Below are 21534 nucleotides of genomic sequence, written 5' to 3'. Positions count from 1 at the left end.
TTCCTGGTTAAGGCACTTCCTCCTATGAGTCACTCACACCTGTCTCACTCACACCTGTAAAAACTACATGCCATTGATAACTTCCCTCAAAGATGGCAGCAGTGGAGAACATTTACACAGACAGAGGCTACAACGGTAAACAATGGATTACTTCAGACAGTGTGACTCAATGTTTCTACTGCCTTTCTTTAACATGTTAGGGTTTTGTCCGTTTTATCGAGGTGCAGATACAATTCAAACATTGTTGAGCTTTTCAGGGACAAATGCGACCGAGACTGAAATCTGTTGAAAAGGTGAAATACGGCAAACTTTCTTCCAGTTTTCCCTCTAGTTGGGAGCACACGGTGCTGAAATCACAGCGATCCTGAGATCCTGAAGAGCAGGACGATGGTTGACCGTACCAGTAAGTGTTTTCTTTTTTTTGTCAAAATGACTGTGAGCCAAACTTGTTTAACTGGTTAAAACTGGGAGTAGTAGAATGTGATTATTAAAGCAATGACATGTAATGATCTTCATCTTTAGCTAGCGTAGCTCTCTCCGATGTGGAGTCCAGCGTGTACAAAACCGTCCAGGCTCTTCTGAAAGAGATGAGCGGCCAAAGCGCTCGGGAGAAAGGTAGCTACAACTGAGGGAATATGAGGCACTTAAAGGCAAATGTACGGAGTGAAATTACTTCGTTGAAAATAGTGAATTTATCAACACCCCAAGTGGCTAAATAGTACCAGCAAACTACATATATACACTACATATCCTACAATATAAAGCAAACTACTCTCCCCCCTGTTCTGCAGGTATTTTACGATGGAGTCTTTATAAGAAGCTGGAAGCTAATCCGTCCTGCAGCGTTTCATTGATCAGAGTGTTGGTCAAAGAGCTGGAGAAGCTGTTGCAGATTCATAAAACGCGATCCTACTCGCACACCATTCCAGTGCTGCACACAATCTACTATGTGGTTGTGCAGGTAAGACACACCTGTGTGAGTCTAAATGACAACAACGTAGTGTTTATAGAAGCTCTTGAACTGTGGAGAGCTTGTTACGGTTGGAAACATATGCAGATTAAGATAAAACGAGTATAACAGCACAGACAAACAGACGATTGTGCATTATTAGTAGTTTTTTTTTCTGTCTTGTTGATTTGCTACTTCTGTACTTACCTCTCCAGTCAAGTGTCATGATTCCCACCAGCGTTTACCAGACGGTGTATGAGTGCATGATGAAACTGCTGATATTACCGACTCCTTACTCTGCTGTGGCCCTGAGCACCCTGAGGAGCATCAAGATGGAAATGACCACACCAGGTATCATGCATCAATGCACACGCGTACAGAAAGCCAAAAACGACCACAGACAACACTCTTAATACAAATGTGTTGATGGCTGGCACGATGCTTGTGTTATTACCTACTGTGTATAAGAAGGTTATTACCAAGCAGACACACGTTGGACACACACATTAGTGTGTTGGGAATTCACACAACTTGTGTTGAGATATTGTGTGATAAAAAACTTGACAGATTAATCCTTCCGTCACCAGGCTCCTTATATCACAGGAGAGTCACCGCAGAGCAAAACTTGAAGAACGAGCATTTCACTTTGCAGGAAAAGTGAGTTTGTCGTTTGAATGACAATCAACTTGTATCAAAATGGTGCAGCAGAGATTAACGCTGTCTAAACATCTTGCTGATTTCCTCCAGGGTGTTTGTGCTTGCTGACCCAGCTGTGTTTTCCGCTCCACTGGAAGCAGCAGTGAGAACACACTTGGAGGCGTCCAGCTTTCTCGGGGACACGTCAACTATGGAGAAGAATATGGTGCTGCATGTGCTGCAGACGGGACTGGGGACGACCTGCCAAAGCTCCAGGTTGGCTCAGGCTCTGGAGGTAAGCAAGCTTATGAAGATGTTTTAGTCAAAGTAAGAAGGATATGTATTTAGCCATGCTAGAAGTGATGGTTGTAGGGATGGTAATGCCGGTCATTTGATTGATCAGCTTACCACTTTGGTTCAGACTGAAAAATCTCAACATCTATTGGACAAACTGCCATTAAAATGGTGTATTCATGGTCCCCAGAAGAATGAACTGGACACTTTGGTGATCCCCTTACTTTACATTTCATCTAACACCACCAGCATGTCAAAACGTTCACTTATCTTGATAAATATCTCAACATCTCCGTGATCGATTTGCACAAACCTTTGTAAAGACATTCATGGTTCCCAGAGGATGGACCCTATTGGCTTTAGTGATCCCCTGGCTTACTCAGCCTCAGTTGCACTTTATGTTTAGTGTCAATTAGCAGAAAGCTAGTGCAATGCCAAAAAGCATGCTAACACATGGTAAACATGGTAAATATGCTGAACATTAGGATGTTAGCATTGTCACTGTGAGCACTTTGCCAAGCTAAAGCTATTTTTTAAATCAGACTATGTGTCTTTTGTGTAATTTAGGCTTCAGGGGAACATACGGTGAAGACGTATTTCCAGGAAGTGGTTCTAGCCGTGGAGAAGAGTGTGAAGCATGGTGCAGGTGGTCGTGAAAACTATCTGAACAGACTACAACAAATATACAGAGACATCTTGACTGCCTCTAAAGAAGGTGTGTATTCTGCGCTCTGCTGTTGGAGCACACATTGGCATTAGAGATCGCGACAGGGTTGCCGTGTTAACCCTCACCCTGTTTTCTCAGAACAAACCAAGCTCGACCACAGTTCTGTGTTCAGCACTGCAATGCCGTATCCAAAGATCAACTTCCACTTGTGGAAAGACGAAGATGATCTATGTGAGTCGAACAGACAAAACAAAAGTTTCTACTTTCTGTCAATAAAAGATCCAGTTGCTGCTGTTCAAATGTACATTAAATATATTTTTTTTCCAAAAGGGAATCTGCTGGCAAACTTCGCCATGTGCTGCAGCTCTAACTCAACTAGTGTTGATAAAGAAGAGAAGGACAAAAGGGATTCGGTTCGGTCTGAGGACAGTGGGATAGAGAGAGATCTGAAAGAGAATAACTTTGATGACACAGCGCGGCCTGCGTCCATAAATCCTGCTTCATCATTCTCACGGAGAAACGCCTTTAAGACCATGAAGAAGGCACATAAACTGAGCCTAATGAGTGAGACGATGGACGTGTTTCCTGGAGGCTCTCCTCTTTTCAACAAAGACAGGAGGCGACACACAGCTCGGGTGGTGGTACTGGGGGACGACCGTGCGCTCGGGAGACTTACCAGGGCTTTTCTCTCGATTCGGTGAGCAGACGGTTTGTTATGAACACCCTCTTCCAAATAGTGTTGCAGCAAAGTGGTGTACGTATGCTCCTCCAACCTTTTCTGCATTTGCACTTGTGTGAATGAGTGCACCCAGCTTTCCATGATCCTTTTCCACGTATTTCCCGACAGAGAGAGAGAGTCAAAATGTCTCATTTTGACCAAGAAACTGAACCTGCGGTTGTACTACATCCCAGTCAGTGATGCGGCGCCCTCGCTCAGTTCACCTGTGAGTCCCACTGAGTCACTCAAAGCGATAACTGACTGACTGGTGTAAATGTAGAAGACCACTTGACCCTGCAAAACCTGTTATTCCTCTTAGGATAGCCCATGTGAGAATGAAGTCAGGTTGTCTCTCGCCTCCTTACTGGGAAGAGTGGATCCATGGTACAACAGCAACATTAACAGTCTGGGAGCAGCAATCTCCAAACTGGCTGGAAAGGTAACCACAGAGTCTACAGCCATGCTAACCACTCTGATTGCTGTGCGTTGAGCTAATCGCTAACATCAGCACGCTAACGCGCTCGCGATGTCAATGCTAACATGCAGATGTTTAGCAGGTATAACGTTTACCACCTTCGACATCTTAGCGTTGTTTTTTCTGATACCTTCTTCCTTCTGTGATGTCTCTCTACTGCAGCGGTCTGTCCACAGAGAGCAATCGGAGCCCAACGTCTTCCTGGACACCCTGTGTTACTACCTCCGCTGTGGGACGCAGCCAGTTAACCTGCCGCTCTATTCTGTTAAGGTACAGTGCGGTTGTCGCGTGAGGGCTATAGATTAAAATGTACATGCAGGAAAATGTTGAAGACGACACAAAGAATACATAAACGATCACGACTCTGCAGGTTCTCTCAAGTCCACGAAGGTTTTTAACCCTCTTTTAGCTCCCTATTTTCATTTTTCGACCAACAAACCCTGACCCCATCAACCTGGTTTCCAGCTGCAGCCGGCAGCTGTTTTCAGCAAATACGCTCTGATCAATTCACAGCATTCACGGGCCAGCATCAAATGCCAGACAGAATAAGTTAGCGGCTAACTGCTACAGAGACCGATTTTCTCTGGTGGAGACCAAAAACTTGAACCTGTTGAACTTGCATTCATCAGGTGAATAGAAACACGACTCCAGCTGAATGCTAATGTTGCTACGTGACACAAGACTATACACATCTTTAAAAAGCGATATCCATACGTAAATGTCTTTCTTTAAGCTTTTCCACTGCCCTCTAGTGGCCAAACTACATAATAAATGATAATTGATGCAGCTTTAAGAAAGGTATTTTAATACCTTTTCCAATATTTGTTGAGAGTGTAGATTCTGGTAGATATTATCAACTGTGTCAATGATTTGTTGATGCTGGACATGCACTTCCTGGTTTGACTAACTCCAGTGTGTGTTTAGATAATCCGCTCCAGCTGTGATGTGGTGGAGGAGGTGTTTGTGGCCCACCTGGAGGTCGACATCCCAGAGTTCAGACACCTTAAAAAAAACTCCTCAAGTATGTTTTTTTAATCTCTTTCTGTGCATGTGTGTGTGTGTGTGTGTGTGTGTGTGTGTGTGTGTGTGTGTGTGTGTGTGTGTGTGTGTGTGTGTATAGATACTGCCATGACTGTGCAAACATTATATGCTTAAAGCGAGATGTCTTTGACAGAGGGGCCCGGTCTACTCCGAAAGAAGTCGACAGTGGCAGTCTTTGGGTCGGTCATCTCAGTCAGTTACTCAGAGGTACGTTCCTAATTATTATCAGCCACTATGAATACTTTCTATTTAGTATTTGCATCAACAGCAGGATATGAAATCCTCAACAGATCTCTTTAAGCAAACGACAAGTCGTAAAGGGAGAATCCCCCATGACGTGTGGCGTGGTGATTACATCAGAGCCGGCAGCTGTAACATCAGGTTAACCTACCTTTTGCATTTACATTTAGCTCACAGATTTATGTCAATGAAAGTAATGCAGTGAATAATCCATTGTCACTCTGTGTAGGCAAGGATCACCTAACTGTCGAGTTTCACAGTGTGAACCCAGGAAACAACACAGTAAGTAATTAATCACTTTTTTCTTAGGAATATATATAGACTAACATAAAAATTGTTGTCATATTTATAGTCGTATTGTCAGTGAACCTTTACAGCAGCTTTCTAAAGCTTTTCTGTTTTGATTCTAGACAATCCAAACCCAGAACATCAGCATCAAGGCGCTGCAGCATCGAACCCTCTCCGTGTGTCTGGACAAGGACTCCCGCAGTACATACACTAATGTTCAAAGGTAACGCTGCAGCATTTCTGTGTTACACTATCTCTGCACCGTATGCAAATTGGAAGTGATACAATGTAATGTCATTCCTCTACAGGGTGGAAATTTCTCCGTGCTTGAAACCAGGATGCAGCATCGGGTCCAGGTCCGAGCGAGAGCTGCTGTTCAGCAAATATCTAGACAACGTCCTGTACCTGCCAATCAACACCTTCACTGGAGTGACCCCCTGAGGGACAAGAGCTGTCCACTTCAGGTGTGCAGATAATGCATACTGCTGTACATAATGCTCTATCAACACCAAAGTGTCTTTCAAAATCTAAGTTTATCAAATGTTTGTATACTTCTGATAAATCCTCTTGTATTCTATTTAATGAAATTCCTTTATCATGGTAACTAGTTATAATACTCAAACAAAAAAACACAACCTTAAAGGTGCTTAAGGTTGCTGCCTCTATGTGCTTATATGTTGCCTCCACACGGCTCTCAACATGGCGACGGCTGAGCCGGTAGCTAGAAGCTAACAATGCTGACAGCGCTAACAGTGCAAACAACCGCAACAGAGCCAGCAGTGTGTAGACCAGAGGGTGCTTCTCTTTTACTCCACTACATTTATTTCAGATTAAGTTTTTACTTGTAAAATAAATGATACGGTTGATAAAAACAACTACAGCTCAAGAGTACATGCAGTCGTTCAAATGATCACCTTGAGAACACTTGAATGCATCGGTGTAATCATAATATTTCAGTAATATACTTTGTATACAACACTCTGGGGCCCTTTCATACTTCAAGTATGTTTTGCCGTTGACACATCTGTACTTTTACTCAAGTAAAATATTTGTATACTTCACCCACCACTGATTAAATAATTGGAAGTCATGCATGTGTTGCATTGTTAAAGCCTGTGTGTTTGGAAGCTGTATTATTACGTGTTACCTTTATTTTATTACACAGCCTGTAGTAATTAGGGGAATAGATTTGCTGAGTTCATTAAAATCACACGTTTGCGGTTACAACATCTCTGTTTGAAACGAGGAAACGCATCTATATATGAAAACCATGTGACATGAGTTCATGATGTGTGCTGAATTTGAAAACGTGGTAAATAAACTATCCATCTACTGAACCTGTGTCTCCTGAATAAGTGGCTTTTATTTGCACATGGGAAGGTTGTTGAAAATTAACTCATCTTGAACCTGGAAAGCAGCACACTTTCTATTTGCTATTTGCTATCGACTTGTGATCAAATTATTAAAAAAATCAAAAAAAAAAATTCAGATGAGGTGTACAGCAGTTCAACTTTATACTATTCTTTTTAGATTGTGTTACAGTGTGATGCTCTCTCTCTCTCTCTCTCTCTCTCTCTGTCTCTCTCTCTTTTTCTTTCTCTCTCTCTCTTTCTGTCTCTCTCTCTTTTTCTTTCTCTCTCTCTCTTTCTGTCTCTCTCTCCCTCTCTTTCTGTCTCTCTCGCTCCCTCTCTTTCTTTCTCTCCCTCTCTTTCTTTCTCTCTCTCTCTCTCTCTCCCTCTCTCTCTGTCTCTCTCGCTCCCTCTCTTTCTTTCTTTTTTTCTCTCTCTCTCTCTCTCTCTCTCTCTCTCTCTCTCTCTCTCTCAGGTGCACAGAGGCATCCGCACCGTTAGGGGGCGCTGTGGTCGCGCGACTGGCTCTCCAGGTGTAAACTTTCACATTGTTGAGTGCGCTCACCGTCCAGACGGTAACAGGTGTCCGCTGCTCAGAACACAAAAGAGACCAAAACGTGGATCTAATGCCGGAGTTTGTGGTGGAAGGTGACCGGTAGAACATTTTAGAAGAAGCCAACAAAGCGGCAGAGCTCAAAAGGTAAATTAGTTTGTTTTATTTTATTATCTTACAAAGTTGACGTGACGTGGACTCCACATCCTCGTACTACAGGGAACAGTTACGTTTAGCTGCAGCTGTGAACGTATCCGCCTTGTTCATTGTTTTCATGTTTCCGCATTTTAAAGCTCTTCCACTGAATCCGCCACAACGTGAAAGTACAAAGTTAATAAAAAGCTGTCAGTTTGAGTCACACAAAACACTGAATATCCATTGGACTTGTGGGAAACATATACCTTAATGCATTTATTAATGTATTTTAATCACCAGATGTACTGTATTGTGTCTATACTGTACATCTGTTAGACTAATGTATTTTATATATAAATAGTCTACAAGTTATTTAAAACACAAATCCCACCAAAATAAAATGTAATTATGAATCTTATCATTTGTTTTGAGAAAAATATGTTCTGGTTTTGACATCTGAAGGCGTCACCTGTAGGGCTCTGGGAAGCTGCGATGGGCATTATTTATTTCACTTTTTTAAACTTTTCATAGACATAAATAATGAACAGGTTTATTGATGAAGAAAATAATTGTAGCCCTCGAAAGAACATTGGTTATTGACAGAAAACAAATAGCATTTAAGGCCAAGTATTGATTACTCTGATGTGCTGTGTTTACTGTATTCCGTCTCTCCGTCTCTCAGTTTAAACCCACCAGCTGCTCCATGTGAAATCCACCAAGTGAGACCGTGATCTTCCGACCATGAAGAGGACCAAGCAGATCGACATCCGGCGGGCCCTCGCTCTGGCCAGCGTCTTCAACTTCCTGTGCTGGTGCGCCAGAGCGTGCCTGCTTCCCTTCCTCACCCTGTACTTCCGACATCTGGGTCTGCCCCCCGCGATGACGGGCGTCGTCATGGGCACCAAGCACCTCGTGTCGCTGGTGTGGAGCCCCGTGGCGAGCGTGCTCTCCAAACACTACGACAAGAGGCGCGTGGTGATAAACGGCTCTCTCGTGTGCTCGGCAGCGGCGGCTCTGGTCCTGCTGCTCGTCCTGCCAACGGACGTGCGCCCGCAGGTCGGCAACTGTAACGTGTCTGATCCGCGTGGCGGTCCAACCCAAAAACTATCCGGAGACTTGCTCGGGAGCAGCGTTGCACCCTCAGTTGCATCTTCAGTTGCACCCTCAGTTGCATCTTCAGTTGCACCCTCAGTTGCACCCTCAGTTGCACCTTCAGTTGCACCCTCAGTTGCACTTTCAGTTGCACCCTTAGATGCACCCTCAGCTAGAACTAACACCAGCACAGCTCCCGTCTCCCAGTCTGGGGTCAATTCAACTGCGAAGGCCCTTTCCGATACTAAAACCGCACTTAATCATCATCACTCTCATCATAATCATTCTCAACATAATCATTCTCAACCCCAGCTGCCACCATTGAATGCATCAGCGGTGGTCAACAACAGTGCTGGAGAACCGGAGGTCGGCGGCTCATTCATGCACCAGCCCACCACCTCTTCGACAGCTCCGGTGAGGAGTAAGAGGTCAAAGTTCAGCTCGGGGTCAGAAGAGCTGCTTGGAGAAAAGACGGAGGAAGAGGAAAATGAGAGGCGTTTTGACTTTCTGGGCAGCCTGAAGGCGATGGACCCTCAACACCGGCTCTTCTTCCTGACACTCATCATCGTGTCGGTGTGGGAGTGCGCGTCAGCCCCTCTGGAGTGGACCGCAGACGACGGCCTGTACGAGTATCTGGACTCCGCCGATGCATCGGACCGCTACAGCAGCACCGGGGTGTGGGGTCTGCTCGGGGCGGCGTGTGGGGTCGGGGGAGCGGGCTTGCTGGTCAGCCGCCTGAGCTGCCTCGTAGCTGGCGGGGTCTCCAGGAGCGCGGTGCACTTCTACTGCTACGCCGCCCTGGCGGCCGCGGCCCTCCCCGTGGCTGCGTACCTCCCCCTCCACCTGAACAAGAAGCGAGACCGGGCCAACGGGCTCCTCAAGGCCGCGCGGCTGGTGCGCGGCTCCCCCCGCGCCCTGCTCTGCGCCATCACCGCCCTGCTTGTCGGAGTGGCGGGCTCCGCCGTGGACAACTTCCTCCTGTGGCAGATGCAGGACCACGGGAGCGGCGAGCTGCACATGGGGCTGTCTCTAGCCGTCGCCCAGCTCTCGCAGGCCGCCTTCCCTCTGCTGGCCGGCCGGTTGTCCAAGCTCCTCAGCCCGGGACGGGTGCTCGTCGTCGCGGCCGCGAGTCTCGGCTTGCAGTGCTTCTATTACTCCTTCCTCTGGGGGCCGTGGGCCGCGGCGCCCGCCCAGGTGCTGAGCTGCTTCAGCAGCGGGGCCCTCTGGTGGGTCGTGAGGCTCCAGTGCGAGGATGTGGCCCCGCCGGGGGCCGAGAGGAGCGTGAGGAGGGTCTACGTTGCACTCTCTCTGCAGCTGGGAAGCGGGCTGGGGAGCTTCGCCGGAGGCTTCGTGGCCCAGAGGTTCGGTCTCACGTGGCTGTTCAGAGGAGCGGCAGTGGGCCTGATGGTGTGGTGCGTGTGCCTGCCTCTGCTCCAGTGGAGGGCCCCCCGCCAGCGCAGGATCAACTACTCTCGGCTTTTGGCGGCGGATGCGAACGAAGCCAGCGACTCCGAATCTGACCTAGAGAGAGACTGGCTGGAAAAAGCGATGGACGACGACAGAAGCAGCAGCAGCAGCAGCAACAACAACAACTATGGACGGAGGATAAACCATTAACCACTGCAGTGTGAGAGTGAAGGACGAGTGCAGTAGCCTACATAGAATGCATTTACATAGAATAATTTCTAGCAGTGTGGAAATAATATATTTATGATATATTTAACTCATCAGTGCTCATAACATTCATCAGCTGTTCTGATGGACCCGAGGATTCATCTCTGTGCCTCCTGAGCCTTCTCAGATGAACATTACTATAAGCAATGCGTCTATTCTAAAGCAAACAAAGAAGCAGGATGAAGGGCTCAACAGCTCAGGCATCATGTCAACAGACACACTGAGCCTCGTTCTGTTGAGTGTAAACACCAGAGGTGTGCACAAGGTGAGGCAGGACCAGGATGGCCTCCTGTTCCACCACACCCGGACAGTCTGTTTATCTACAGCTAAAGTCACCGCCGTCCTCCACTGTGCTTGTGGGGTTGTTTTTTTTTTGGACTAGACAAGGGTTGGCATTATTTAACCGCAGGGAGCTCAGCACATTAAAACGGTGTCGTAAAATTCTGGTGTCATGAAGCTGTGACGTGTTTGCTCAATCCCAGTCCAAAAATCAGCATTTTCAAAGTGATTTTTTTTTTCTGATGCATTGTCTCAAGTTAAAAAAAAAAAATGCTAAATGTTAATTAAATGTGCATTTTTCTTTCCTCCAGAGAGTTGTATGTCTCTGTTGTATTTGAAGGTCTTCAACCTGTTACAGACCCGAGTACTGTGAAGAGTAGCATCTGTGACTCCAGCATTAGCTCCTCCTCAGAAATAAATAGATACTCTTCCTCTTCATGTGAAGTGCAATCAGCAGCCAAAATAAATGTTGAATCACGTGACTCCAGAGAAATACCTGCAGACTCATTGCTCACCTGTTTCTGGAACTGCATTGACTCTGTGTGTCGTTTAATGTTCCTCTTCTGAACGAGGAGTGCGTGAATGTGCGGGACGCTGCTACCTATGGCTCCTGCGTGCAGACAGATGGACCCCCCCACCCCCCTTAACATCTGGTGGGGGCCGTCGCCGGCATGAAACCAAGTCATCCCCGGTATGTCGTTGAACAGCTGAACTCAATCAGGCGAGATGAAAATGTCCTGGTGAAAGGCAGCTCCATTCTCCCGTGAACAGTGTCGTTGGTTAGAGAGCAGCAGACCGTTACAATGGCAGATGTTTGTTTATTAAAATGATCTTGGGTCCCGGATTTGATTCCATATACGTTTACCCTGCTCGGCTTCTCTTAATGTCTTCAAATACAGTGGTGGAATGTCTCAAATACTGAACTCAAGTACACATTTGATGTAATTTACCACTTCTGCTCCACATACACCTCGGAGGCAAACATTGTACGTTTTACTCTTTTAGTTACTTTAAGATTACAATTTAATTCTGCTCTTCCTGTCCAGTGAATAACCATCAATTTACATAAAGTGTCCCCTGTATTTGTTGAGACAATTCTACTTCTTAAGTTGTATAAACTATTCAAAAAGCCTCTTGGATCAGCTGGAAAATGCATCATCCAGAAGCTGAAAACATCTCCAGCAGTGCAACATGCACGTTAATGCTAATATTAATCCTCATATTTAATACATGGACACCGACAGGGAACATGTACATTGTGCTCATAATACTTACACACTCCACAGAGGGCTGTTTTTGTTTGCTTCAGTAAAGGACCTGAATACTTCTCCCTCCACTGTTCAAAGGTGATTCTCCTCCTCTGTAGTAGCTCGTTGTGGTGCGGGTCTGCCCAGCAGGTGGCGCCCTGCGGCGGACATCAACTGCCTCAGCTCCTTCCGCGCTGACATCCACCTCTATGCAGGAGTCCGTCTGTTGGCAGCTCTGCTCCCGTTATACGTTACAGCACTGCTGCGTGGACTTAGTCGATACCTTTTTATATACATTTTCTGTTCCGCACATACATTTATTTGATTTTTTTTTTTCTGCGCAGAGTGTCTGAAAAATATGGAAAAAGAGAGAAGATCCTCCAAGCAGTACGGCTCTCTGGAGAAGACGCAGGTGGAAGGAGCGACGGAGAAATCAAGTGAGTTTTGAGCAGCTTTGGATGCGCGCGTGGATCGGAGAAAGAAGGGGGTCTGTGTCCATTGCATTACAACTTTCATCAGAGAGAATGAAAGCTTCAGCTCCCTGCAGATCCTCACAGTCAGTGAAGTTGTCCGTCAGCAGGGTTTTAGACATCCCAGTATGTAAACCCCAGTGATGTGGAGGGGAAGATTCTTCTGGATAATCTTTTAATTAACCCTCAATGTAGACCTAATGGTCTGATGCTTGTTCTCTAAGAGCCTTCTTCCACACTGCCAAAAAGAAAACTCTTCCAGTTGTTTTCATCTTTTTATCTTTAGTCAAATTTAAAGATATAGAAGGAATACAAATGAACTGTAATTCCCAAATGTAATTGGTTGATAATGATAAAAGGAATTGTCTCCAACTAGCAGAAAATTCTGCAAAATGTAAGTCACAATTTCCTAACCATCAAATAGTTTGTTTTGTCCAACCAATAGTCCAAAATACACAGATATCCAGTTTACTGTTACGTCAAACAAACATAAGCTTGTTATTCTCCTTGGAAGCTGGAACAAGATAAATAACTGAAACGATTCATTGATTCTCAAAATAGTTGTGGATTATTTTTCTGACGATCGACATTAGTTAGTCTGACCTCGTTTTAGCTTTAACTTCAATTAATATCTAGATCTAGAGAATCACAATGTCATTGCACAGCAGGGAATTCAACAAATGAAGAGAATAAAGATTCCAGTTATAAATGATAGAAATATATTTACTTCTTTTTTTTTATTCAATAAAAATGTTTACTTTCTCTTCCTTATAATTATGAACAAATTACACATTTTTATTCCAGGAAAATTCCAGTAAAATATCAGCAAATTACAGTTAATGGGTGGATAATGAGAAAAGACGCAGACCTTGAGGTGGTTTTGCCTCTTTATGTGTTGTTTTGTGTCTTTTTGTAGTAGTTTCGTGTTTTTCTGTGGTCATTTTGAGTCTCTTCCTGGTTGGTTCATGTCTCTTCCAGTGACATTTTGTAGGTGAAGGCCAGTGGGGCCCCTGACACTTTGGGCCCCTTGGCCTGTGCCCGGTTGGCCCATTTAGAAACCCATCCCTGAAAATGGAGACCCCTTATAGCTGCATGATGAGATTTTATTTTTGCTCCTCAGGGCTCAGTCCTCGGCTCTCTGTTATTCCTCTGTGTGCAACAGAACACGCACAGGCGCACGTTCATTTTATTTTATTGCTTTCTATTAAAGCACATGCACCACATGGTTGACTTTAAGTGGACCTTAAGGGTGTGACAGTATTACTACTGGAATTATACAGGCTTCAAGAGGACAGAACAGTAAACAATATAACTGTGGATTCACACAAACCTGCTTATAACAAGTAAGTAAAGTCAGTTATTCTTATTTGTTATCAAAATCATTTTGACTAAATTCCCAGAGCCTGTCAGAGGGTTTGGGGAAAAGGAACACATGCCGGCAACTCATGTATGTTTGTGCATGTGTGTGGTGAATGAAGTTGGTTTGGAGAGTGTTATCCCCAGTGATCCTGTGTGTGTGTGTGTGTGTGTGTGTGTGTGTGTGTGTGTGTGTGTGTGTGTGTGTGTGTGTGTGTGTGTGTGTGTGTGTGTGTATGATTGTTATGTCTTTTCACACAAGGTCAGGTAATTAAAAGCCGATCCGAGCTCTGCTGGATGACTCATTGCTCTCGGTGAGGAGTGGGAGGCTGCAGGGGGAGGCAGTGCAGCTATTCAGTGATGCTTGAAGAATTACTAGGTGTGTGTGCGTGTGTGTGTGTGTGTGTGGGGGGGGGTATATCCACAGAGCTGTGATCAGATCATAGCGGGATGGTGAATTTAAGCCAGGGCCCTTTAAATGTTTAAAGCTGAAGGATCATTGCAGGGTTTACTGTCTCAATAATGTGCTTTTGGTGTTTGCCTCTGGATGTTTACTTTAAGATTTCCTCCGTGAGTTTCCAGAGTCTCTCGGGAACCTTGACAACCGAGACAGGTGGTTTATTGGACATAATGAATGCAATAAATTACTCCAATTTAGCAATTTCGCACTTGAGGCGCAACGGAAAGATGGATAGTTACACTATAGGATTCAATTTATTTTCAATCTTCACTTTTCTCAGAATTACTCAGAACTTTTAAAGCATTGTGCTCGGAAAGTAAACGTTTATTTGTTGAAAACAATTTAAAGCAATACTTTTGGGTGATAGGATCATTTGCTTTCTTGCAGAGGGACAGACGAGAGCATCGATAATATTAAAATACATTTATTTTTTTCTGCGCAGAGTGTCTTTTTTTTGAAGAATATGGAAAAAGAGAGAAGAAAATATAATATGAAGTAGCTAGCTAGCTTAGCTTAGCACAAAGACTGAAAACTGGCTCCCTCCAAACCTAAACAAACAAAGTAAAATGTGTTATTTTGACAGCTTTAGAGGTGCTGGCAGATACTTTAGACAGAGTCAGGCTAGCTTTTTCATCTTGTTTCCAGTGCTTATGCTAAGCTAAGCTAGGCGGCTGCTAGCTGCATTAATCTTCTCCTCTAACTCGTGTAAGCAAATAAGCTTATATCCCAAAAATGTTGAGCTATTGCTTTAAATCGTAAAACCATGTTCAATAATTCAGTGTATGGCCTACTACTGTGCTTTTTCTCTGAAAATGATGATCTTCTCTGTCGGTTCGGTTAGACATAGAGTCTATGTGGACGCTGCTGGTGGAACTGAGAAACAAGCCCACTCTTTTCACATGCAACGTTTAACTTGTCATTGCAGTAAAAGCACAGCTGTAACTAATGTCCTTAATGATGGCTCAGTTCCTTTAAGTGTTCCAGTGAGTAGCGCCAGTGGAAGGCATTGCCAGCCTCAATTTCTAATTAATTTCACAATCAACTTGTGGCTTGTAGTATACAGAATGTGCTTCCTTTTGGTGCTTGTGTCACTTGTTTGATGATGGCAGTCAGTCACACACACACAAGTCTGTCTGTATAAACTCCCAATGCCATGATCAGAACCAAATAATGGTGTTTTGGTTTCGCCTGTCTTCCAGCAGAGGATGTCATTTCGATGGCTGACTCCACAATTACGACCGAGGACATTGAAGGAGAGCTGTGCAAAATTGAGCGGATAAGAGACATCCTGGTCCGGAGGGAATCGGAGCTGAGATACATGTAAGACCTGGTTCTTCAGTAGCACAATTTTAGTCTGAATAAAACCATATATGAGGGTTTAAAAAAAAGAAAAGAAAAAAAGGGATTGGATACTGACACACAGCGATGACATTAGACTCAAGATGATAATACGTGCTTCACCTTTATCATGTGATGTTCCACTGCACCGACACATACAGTAAAGCTCTGCTCTACAGGGATCTGAATACTCCAAGATACTGTCAGCAGCCCCTCAGGAATACGAGATGATGCACCGTGACTGTCAGCAACAAACACTGGAAGCAGCCATGTGCATGATGGCAAAAAGCGTTTGAAGAAAACAGCAGTGTTATTTGAGGTCTTAGCAGACTACCAGCACACACACACACACACACACACACACACACACACGATCAGGTTTTTTTCTGATCTAAAAAGATGCCCTTTGCTCCTTTCCCTCTCATCCTTTCCTTTTAATTATGCCACGCTTTTTCTGTCGAGACCGTCCTCATTATTTTGACACACACGAGGATGGAGGTGGTGGAGTGGGGACTAAGAACAGCGACCAGCGCTGCGTAATGTGACCATATGATGAATTGCAGAAACGGAGGATAACTTTTGCTTGGGGGGGTTTCAGCCTTCAAAATGACTAGTCCAATAAGTGTTGGCGGTTTTGTGACACGCATCATGTTCTCACTTCCATCCGCATCCAGAGGGTGAAAAGTGATGCACGATCCAACTCCCAATTATAGATTGTTTCCCTGCATGTGTTGACATGTGTTATATCAACTGCAGCACAGGCAGAAAATGAAGCTCAACTATTGTGGGGAGAGTTGGTAAAACAACAAACTGTACGAAATGATAAAAACTGACTTTTACATTTATCTACAGCTGAGGTTGAATTTGAAAATGCTTTACTCAGTTGTCTTGTTAGAGGAATACATTTTTGGAAATATGCTTTTTTTTGTTTTCTTGCTGACAGTTAGACGGGAAGATCAATACCACTCATGCCCGCATACTAAAGAGGAAGTTAGAGCTAGCAGTCGGTTAGCTTAGCATAGCACAAAGACTAGAAACCACTAGCCTGTTTGTACACATTAATCAAATAAGATATAACATTCAGAGAGGTAGTAGGTGGATTGTGTTACTTTTTGAACAGAGCCAGGCTAGCAGTTTCCCCGTTTCCAGACTTTGTGCTAAGCTAAGCTAACCTGCTCCTGTATGAAGCCTTATATTTACCGTAGAGACATGAGAGTGGTATCAATCTTCTCATATAACTCCTTGCAATAAAGCAAATAATCCTAAATGTGAAACTATTCTTGTTAGTATTCAGCTTCATATTTGGATTCACATTTATGTGTTCCACTGTCTTAGAATGATTAATGTCTTAATATCGCTAGCAGCATGGCTCTGCAGATGGTCTGTTGCTCCACCACTTGGGGTCCAGACTGATGTGACTAATTAGCAAATGCTAACCTACCTACACACTACACTACATTATACCTGCCAAACATCAGCATGTTAGCATTGTCACATAGCTGCTAGCATGGCTGTTGACTCTTGGGAGTTAACATGGAATCTGCAACAGTAGACGGTAAACCAACTTTGGTACACCGACTTACGGGCAGATGTAGAATGTGCTAAAAGTATATCAAATAGTGTAGTGTGTATATATATATATATATATATATATACATATTATGTCAAATGCAGTATGCCAAAAATACCAGGATGTTTCCGGTCACATTTTGCATTATGCAAGCTAGTAAGCTTTGCTGGCGATTTTGCCCCACAGTCCTTTGCACAGCTGATATGAGCAAGAGGGTCAAAGTTAAAAATGCCGTGTTATGATTATTATTTTTTAATTGCATACATAGATCACAGGAAATGCATGCTGAGGAAGTAGTATGTACCAATTAAATGCATACTGTATTCAACAGTACGTGCTATGTTAGGGGAAGCTGCAGTATGTACTAGGCAAATATAAAGAGAAAGTAGCTGTAACACAGCTAAATTAAATCGATGTCCGTTTTGCTGTCCACTGTCTGCCTGATTCCATGTGAATACAGCATACATTTTGTTATACTGAAATCATTTAGTCTGACTGTGACATAAACAAGAAAACTCCAATGCAAATCCATTTTGAAAAAATAACACACCTGGCAGCGTATGAGTCATCCTGAGATATATTCTGCTGAAGTACACCAAAGTAAAGCCTGTTTTATTAAACCAACAGCTCAGAGTACATATTGCGCTCACAGTCATTTCCCTTATTTTGCCATCGATGAGACACACACACACACTTGTGTGACCGGCCCCTGATGTTTTGAAATCTGCTTCAGAGTCAGACGGTGAAATGAGATCTGATAATGTCAGGTGTGATTCATTCACAGTGGTGGTGTTGTTCCAGTTAATGAACTCACGGACCTCGCTATCATCTCAGTCCAGTGTTTTTCTGTTTGATAAGCTCCTACAATTTCACACTGATGTTTGTATGTATAGTTAGGAAGGAAATTGGGTTTTACAATCCATTCTTTTTTACACCTGCTTTCCTGCAAATGTCTATTCATGATTTGTTTGTTTTCTGCTCAGGATGGATGACATCCAGCTCTGCAAAGAAATCACAAGACTGAAGACGGAGCTGCAGAAACTTGTCTCTATTCCAGGTAAATTAAAAAAGCAGTCACATTTCATTTAATGACCACGCATTTCACTTATGATGTGCCGCATATGGTTTTTATTTGCTTTATTATCTTTGAAAACATATAGAAAATGTTTTTCTGACCAGCAATCCCTTCTGTGATGAGGAGTAGAGGGAATCCAATACATCCTCAGAATGGGCTGGTCGTGAATACAAATGACTTCACCTCAAACACACAAAGACTTCAAAGAACAATGATCCCCTTTTCCACTTGAATTTTTATTAAATAATTTGTATAACTATATCATTTATGATACAATACGTTCTTTTATGTGAAACTTTTTATGGTGCCATCTTGGAAAAGAGATTTTGAACCAGAATGGGAAATGTTCCTGGAAAAATAAAGGGGATATGGAAAATAAAATAGCTCTGCTTTAGAAGCAGTTTGTTGTGGCAGCTAAAGAGATAAGAACAGAAGTGGTTATACACCTATACAATACTGTAAAGTGCCTTTGATATGGGAGATTTAGCCATGCTAGCTGCGTAGCTCTAGGGCTAGCAATGTTGGTCCGATGTGAACCGATAACACTCAATCTTTACAATGCTAACACGCTAAACTAAGGCGGCTCACACAACAAATGTTTTATAAATGCTAAACATTAGCATGTTAGCATTGTCACTGGGTGAGCATGTTAGCTTGCCGAGGTTAGCATTGAACTGTGCCTAAACACAGCCAAAGATGCTCTGTAACATAGAAAACGCATTATAAGCTCCACCAACGTTTAGAAATGGGACACACTTCCTGTCTCCTAAGTGGTCGTGGTCACTGCGTCCTCGTTCAGAAGTGTTGTGTATGTTGTGTTTTGCTTTTGCTAACATTTGATATTTTCATAGCTTACAGACATATTTAGCAGTACAACATTTTGTTAGCTAGGGTGTTAGTTGCCAGATCTCAGAGACAGAGAAAGATCTCGAACAAAGTTTATTTTCTCCTGATTTATCCGTCTGGAAAATGCAATTTCAGTGTCAAAATGTTCGAAAGATATGTAGCTTGTGAAAAATGGCTCCAATAGTTGCTTTGGTGACTATGTGATACTGTATTATTCTGTTATATGACCTTGTTAACTTACAGCGTGACTGCTTTTTATTTATTGTAGTTTCATTTATTGTTGTTTCATTTGCTTGGTGAGCAAAAGACACATTTCCATCCTGGTGGGCAATAATAATCTGTTCTATTCCAGTTTATTCAATTCTATTCTATTCTAGTTTATCATTTTGACACTTGTTGCTGTATTTTACGTAAAGCTTCTCTTGTGACTGTTGAACAGACAATGACAAGTCCAAGAAGGACAGGGAGAGGGAGGAAGAGCTGCTGCAGCGGATCAACAAGCTGGTGGAGACCAGAGACTTCCTCGTGGATGATGTGGAGTTCGAGAGGCTGAGGTGAGGTTATCAAATCAGTCGAGTGAAAAGACTCGGTGTTGTTCCTCTCAGGCACAGCAGACACTGCAGTGCTGTCTGTTTGCAACAGAACGGGTTTCAGGGAGCAGGGGAGATTTCATTTAGGGAAAGTCCAAAAGGTCTGGATCTTTAGATTCTGGTGAATTAACTTTGTAAAAAATAAACTTTATAATTAGCTTTCATCGTGCTTATCAGTCTAAAGCTTTTCCTAAACAACTTTAGTTTAATAACATGCTTAATACTTCGTGCAAAAACAAACTGACATTATACTACATACATTATACACTATTTGCCCCATCTCAGATTATTGATCCAGTGAGTTTTAAGAGGTATTGTTGCCCTTTTCTTCTAAAGCTTTGTCTCTTTGTGTTCTGTGCATTCCCGCTATATATGTATGTATACATATATATATATATATATATATATATATATATATATATATATATATATATATATATATATATATATATACATATATACGTATATATATATATATATATATATATATATATGTGTGTATACTGTATGTATTTGTTTGTGGTGCTACCACTGATAAGCAGGCAGTCGTTGATGTGAAAGAATATCTTTGAGTGACATTTTGATTGGTCTCAGAAGGATTGCGGGGATGTGAGAGGACATCTCCCTTCATTATTCAATGTTGGAAATAGATTGAGGACAGCATTGTGTGCACATGCAGCTGTGAATCCACGCCATGCACAGCTAGATTAAAATCATCTCCGGAGGATTTGTCTGTCCCGCCTGTCGCCTTGGTTTCTGTCAAATGCAGCCCAGTGACATTTAACATGATTAACAAAAAACCTCAGAACCACATACTTGACAAGTAAAACAAACACAGGGATATATTCTCCTCCACAGGGAACAAGAGGAGGACAGAGAAATGGCCGCCTTCTTACAGTCCAAATTTCCCAAGACATTGTCTGCAAAAGGTGAGTCTGACCAAAGAGTTGGGTTATGTGCCGGACTATTTCTCTAATTGGACCAGATGCCGAGCAACCAGTGGAGTGGTTGCTGGTCCATGTTTGTCGGATTACATTAGAGCCAGGCTAGCTGTTTCCCCCTGTTTCCTGTCTTTGTGCTAAGCTAACCAGCTGCTGCTGATATAGCTTAATATTCAGCGTACGTATATGAGAGTGGCATCTAACTTTCTGCAAGAAAGTAAAGAAGCATATTCCCCAAAATGTCAAACCTTTCAGTTAAGGAATATAACTTTAAGTGACGGTGTGGAGGATGAGAGTTTACCGTCAAGTCTTCTTTTTCATTCAGGTGCTTTGCAAGGTCAAACAGTGGCGTCCAAAGCCCAGCAGACAACAGCACCATTTTTCACTAAAACTGGACTTACGCTTCTGAAAGACTGCTGCAGCTTCACCTGCTCCGTCATGTAACACCGACCAGACGAAAACAGAGGAGTGTGTGTGTGTGTGTGTGTGTGTGTGTGTGTGTGTGTGTGTGTGTGTGTGTGTGTGGATGCACATGCACATGTGAGCCTCCCCAGTGCTTTCATGTGTATATTGTATGTCTGCCCTGCTAAGAAAGATGATCTGCATTAATCCTCATGTGCATACAATGTAAGAGATGCGTATTATTCTTATTCTATATTATGTGACTTGCTACTGTGAAATACTGTGTTTGTCTGTGTTGCAGGAGGGAAGCTTCCTGGCTCATAGATATTATAATGCTTTTTGTACAATTAAGGTAATTAGATATTATTATGGCTGCTCTGACTGTGTGTTTGTGATGTATTGGATGCAGTAAGAGTAGACCACTACACTTGCTTTAGTACTGTAACAGACTATTATAATGTCATTGTTGGGACTGCAGCTAGTGATTACTTTCATTATTGATTCATACTTTTTTTTCATCATTCGGTTAATTGTTTGGTCTATAAAGTGCTACAGTTAGCAGTAGTACATCAGAGAAGAGATTTGTGTAGATAGAGCTGAACATTACCGCAGCAGACCACAACTTAAACCAAAGTCTTTGTCTGAACCGGACGTAATGAGTCATTAAGTAATATGTCTGTTTTGTAAGACAAGATTTTCACGTACTGAACAAAAATAAATAAATAAATGTGAATATGTAATCTATTATTTTGTGTGACATATCATCTTTGCAATGTTGTTAAAATAAAGACTTTTAATGCAACAACACAATATATGCTATCTTCATAATGTTGCAAAAAGTGATTATTA

The 21534-nt window shown here is 43.0% G+C and overlaps 3 protein-coding genes across 5 annotated transcripts; all 3 read left to right on the top strand.

Moving 5' to 3' along the window:
* Nucleotides 1-49: 49 nt before the first annotated feature.
* pik3r6b (phosphoinositide-3-kinase, regulatory subunit 6b) lies at nucleotides 50-6687 on the top strand. Its single transcript, XM_068719149.1, has 19 exons — nucleotides 50-135; nucleotides 320-403; nucleotides 523-615; nucleotides 792-961; nucleotides 1165-1300; nucleotides 1537-1606; nucleotides 1697-1880; nucleotides 2447-2594; nucleotides 2685-2777; nucleotides 2877-3243; nucleotides 3394-3490; nucleotides 3584-3703; nucleotides 3902-4009; nucleotides 4664-4760; nucleotides 4914-4987; nucleotides 5071-5161; nucleotides 5250-5302; nucleotides 5431-5531; nucleotides 5617-6687. The coding sequence occupies exons 2-19, from the start codon at nucleotides 388-390 to the stop codon at nucleotides 5747-5749; spliced, it is 2151 nt and encodes a 716-aa protein (XP_068575250.1). The 5' UTR covers nucleotides 50-135; nucleotides 320-387; the 3' UTR covers nucleotides 5750-6687.
* Nucleotides 6688-7223: 536 nt separating this feature from the next.
* mfsd6l (major facilitator superfamily domain containing 6-like) lies at nucleotides 7224-10061 on the top strand. The gene is made up of 2 exons (XM_068719150.1): nucleotides 7224-7357; nucleotides 8028-10061. The coding sequence occupies exon 2, from the start codon at nucleotides 8087-8089 to the stop codon at nucleotides 10052-10054; it is 1968 nt and encodes a 655-aa protein (XP_068575251.1). The 5' UTR covers nucleotides 7224-7357; nucleotides 8028-8086; the 3' UTR covers nucleotides 10055-10061.
* Nucleotides 10062-11022: 961 nt separating this feature from the next.
* On the top strand, nucleotides 11023-21455 carry zgc:171844 (uncharacterized protein LOC100151763 homolog). 3 transcript variants are annotated; one of them, XM_068719175.1, is made up of 7 exons: nucleotides 11023-11081; nucleotides 11982-12074; nucleotides 15123-15243; nucleotides 17815-17888; nucleotides 19192-19306; nucleotides 20201-20271; nucleotides 20609-21455. In XM_068719175.1, exons 2-7 carry the CDS (start codon nucleotides 11996-11998, stop codon nucleotides 20725-20727), a joined length of 579 nt encoding a protein of 192 aa, XP_068575276.1. In that variant the 5' UTR covers nucleotides 11023-11081; nucleotides 11982-11995; the 3' UTR covers nucleotides 20728-21455. The 3 variants fall into 3 exon arrangements, with proteins under 3 accessions (XP_068575276.1, XP_068575277.1, XP_068575275.1); XM_068719176.1 differs by lacking the exon at nucleotides 11023-11081 and having other exon boundaries at nucleotides 11845-12074; nucleotides 15126-15243; XM_068719174.1 differs by lacking the exon at nucleotides 11023-11081 and having other exon boundaries at nucleotides 11845-12074.
* The last annotated feature ends 79 nt before the right edge of the window (nucleotides 21456-21534 follow it).

The sequence above is a fragment of the Cebidichthys violaceus genome, unplaced genomic scaffold (assembly GCF_023349555.1).
Source record: "Cebidichthys violaceus isolate CVI_PGR_0920_01 unplaced genomic scaffold, fCebVio1.0.p SCAF_23, whole genome shotgun sequence".
Classification (NCBI taxonomy): Eukaryota; Metazoa; Chordata; class Actinopteri; order Perciformes; family Stichaeidae; genus Cebidichthys; species Cebidichthys violaceus.
This window is presented reverse-complemented; position numbering and strand designations above follow the sequence as displayed.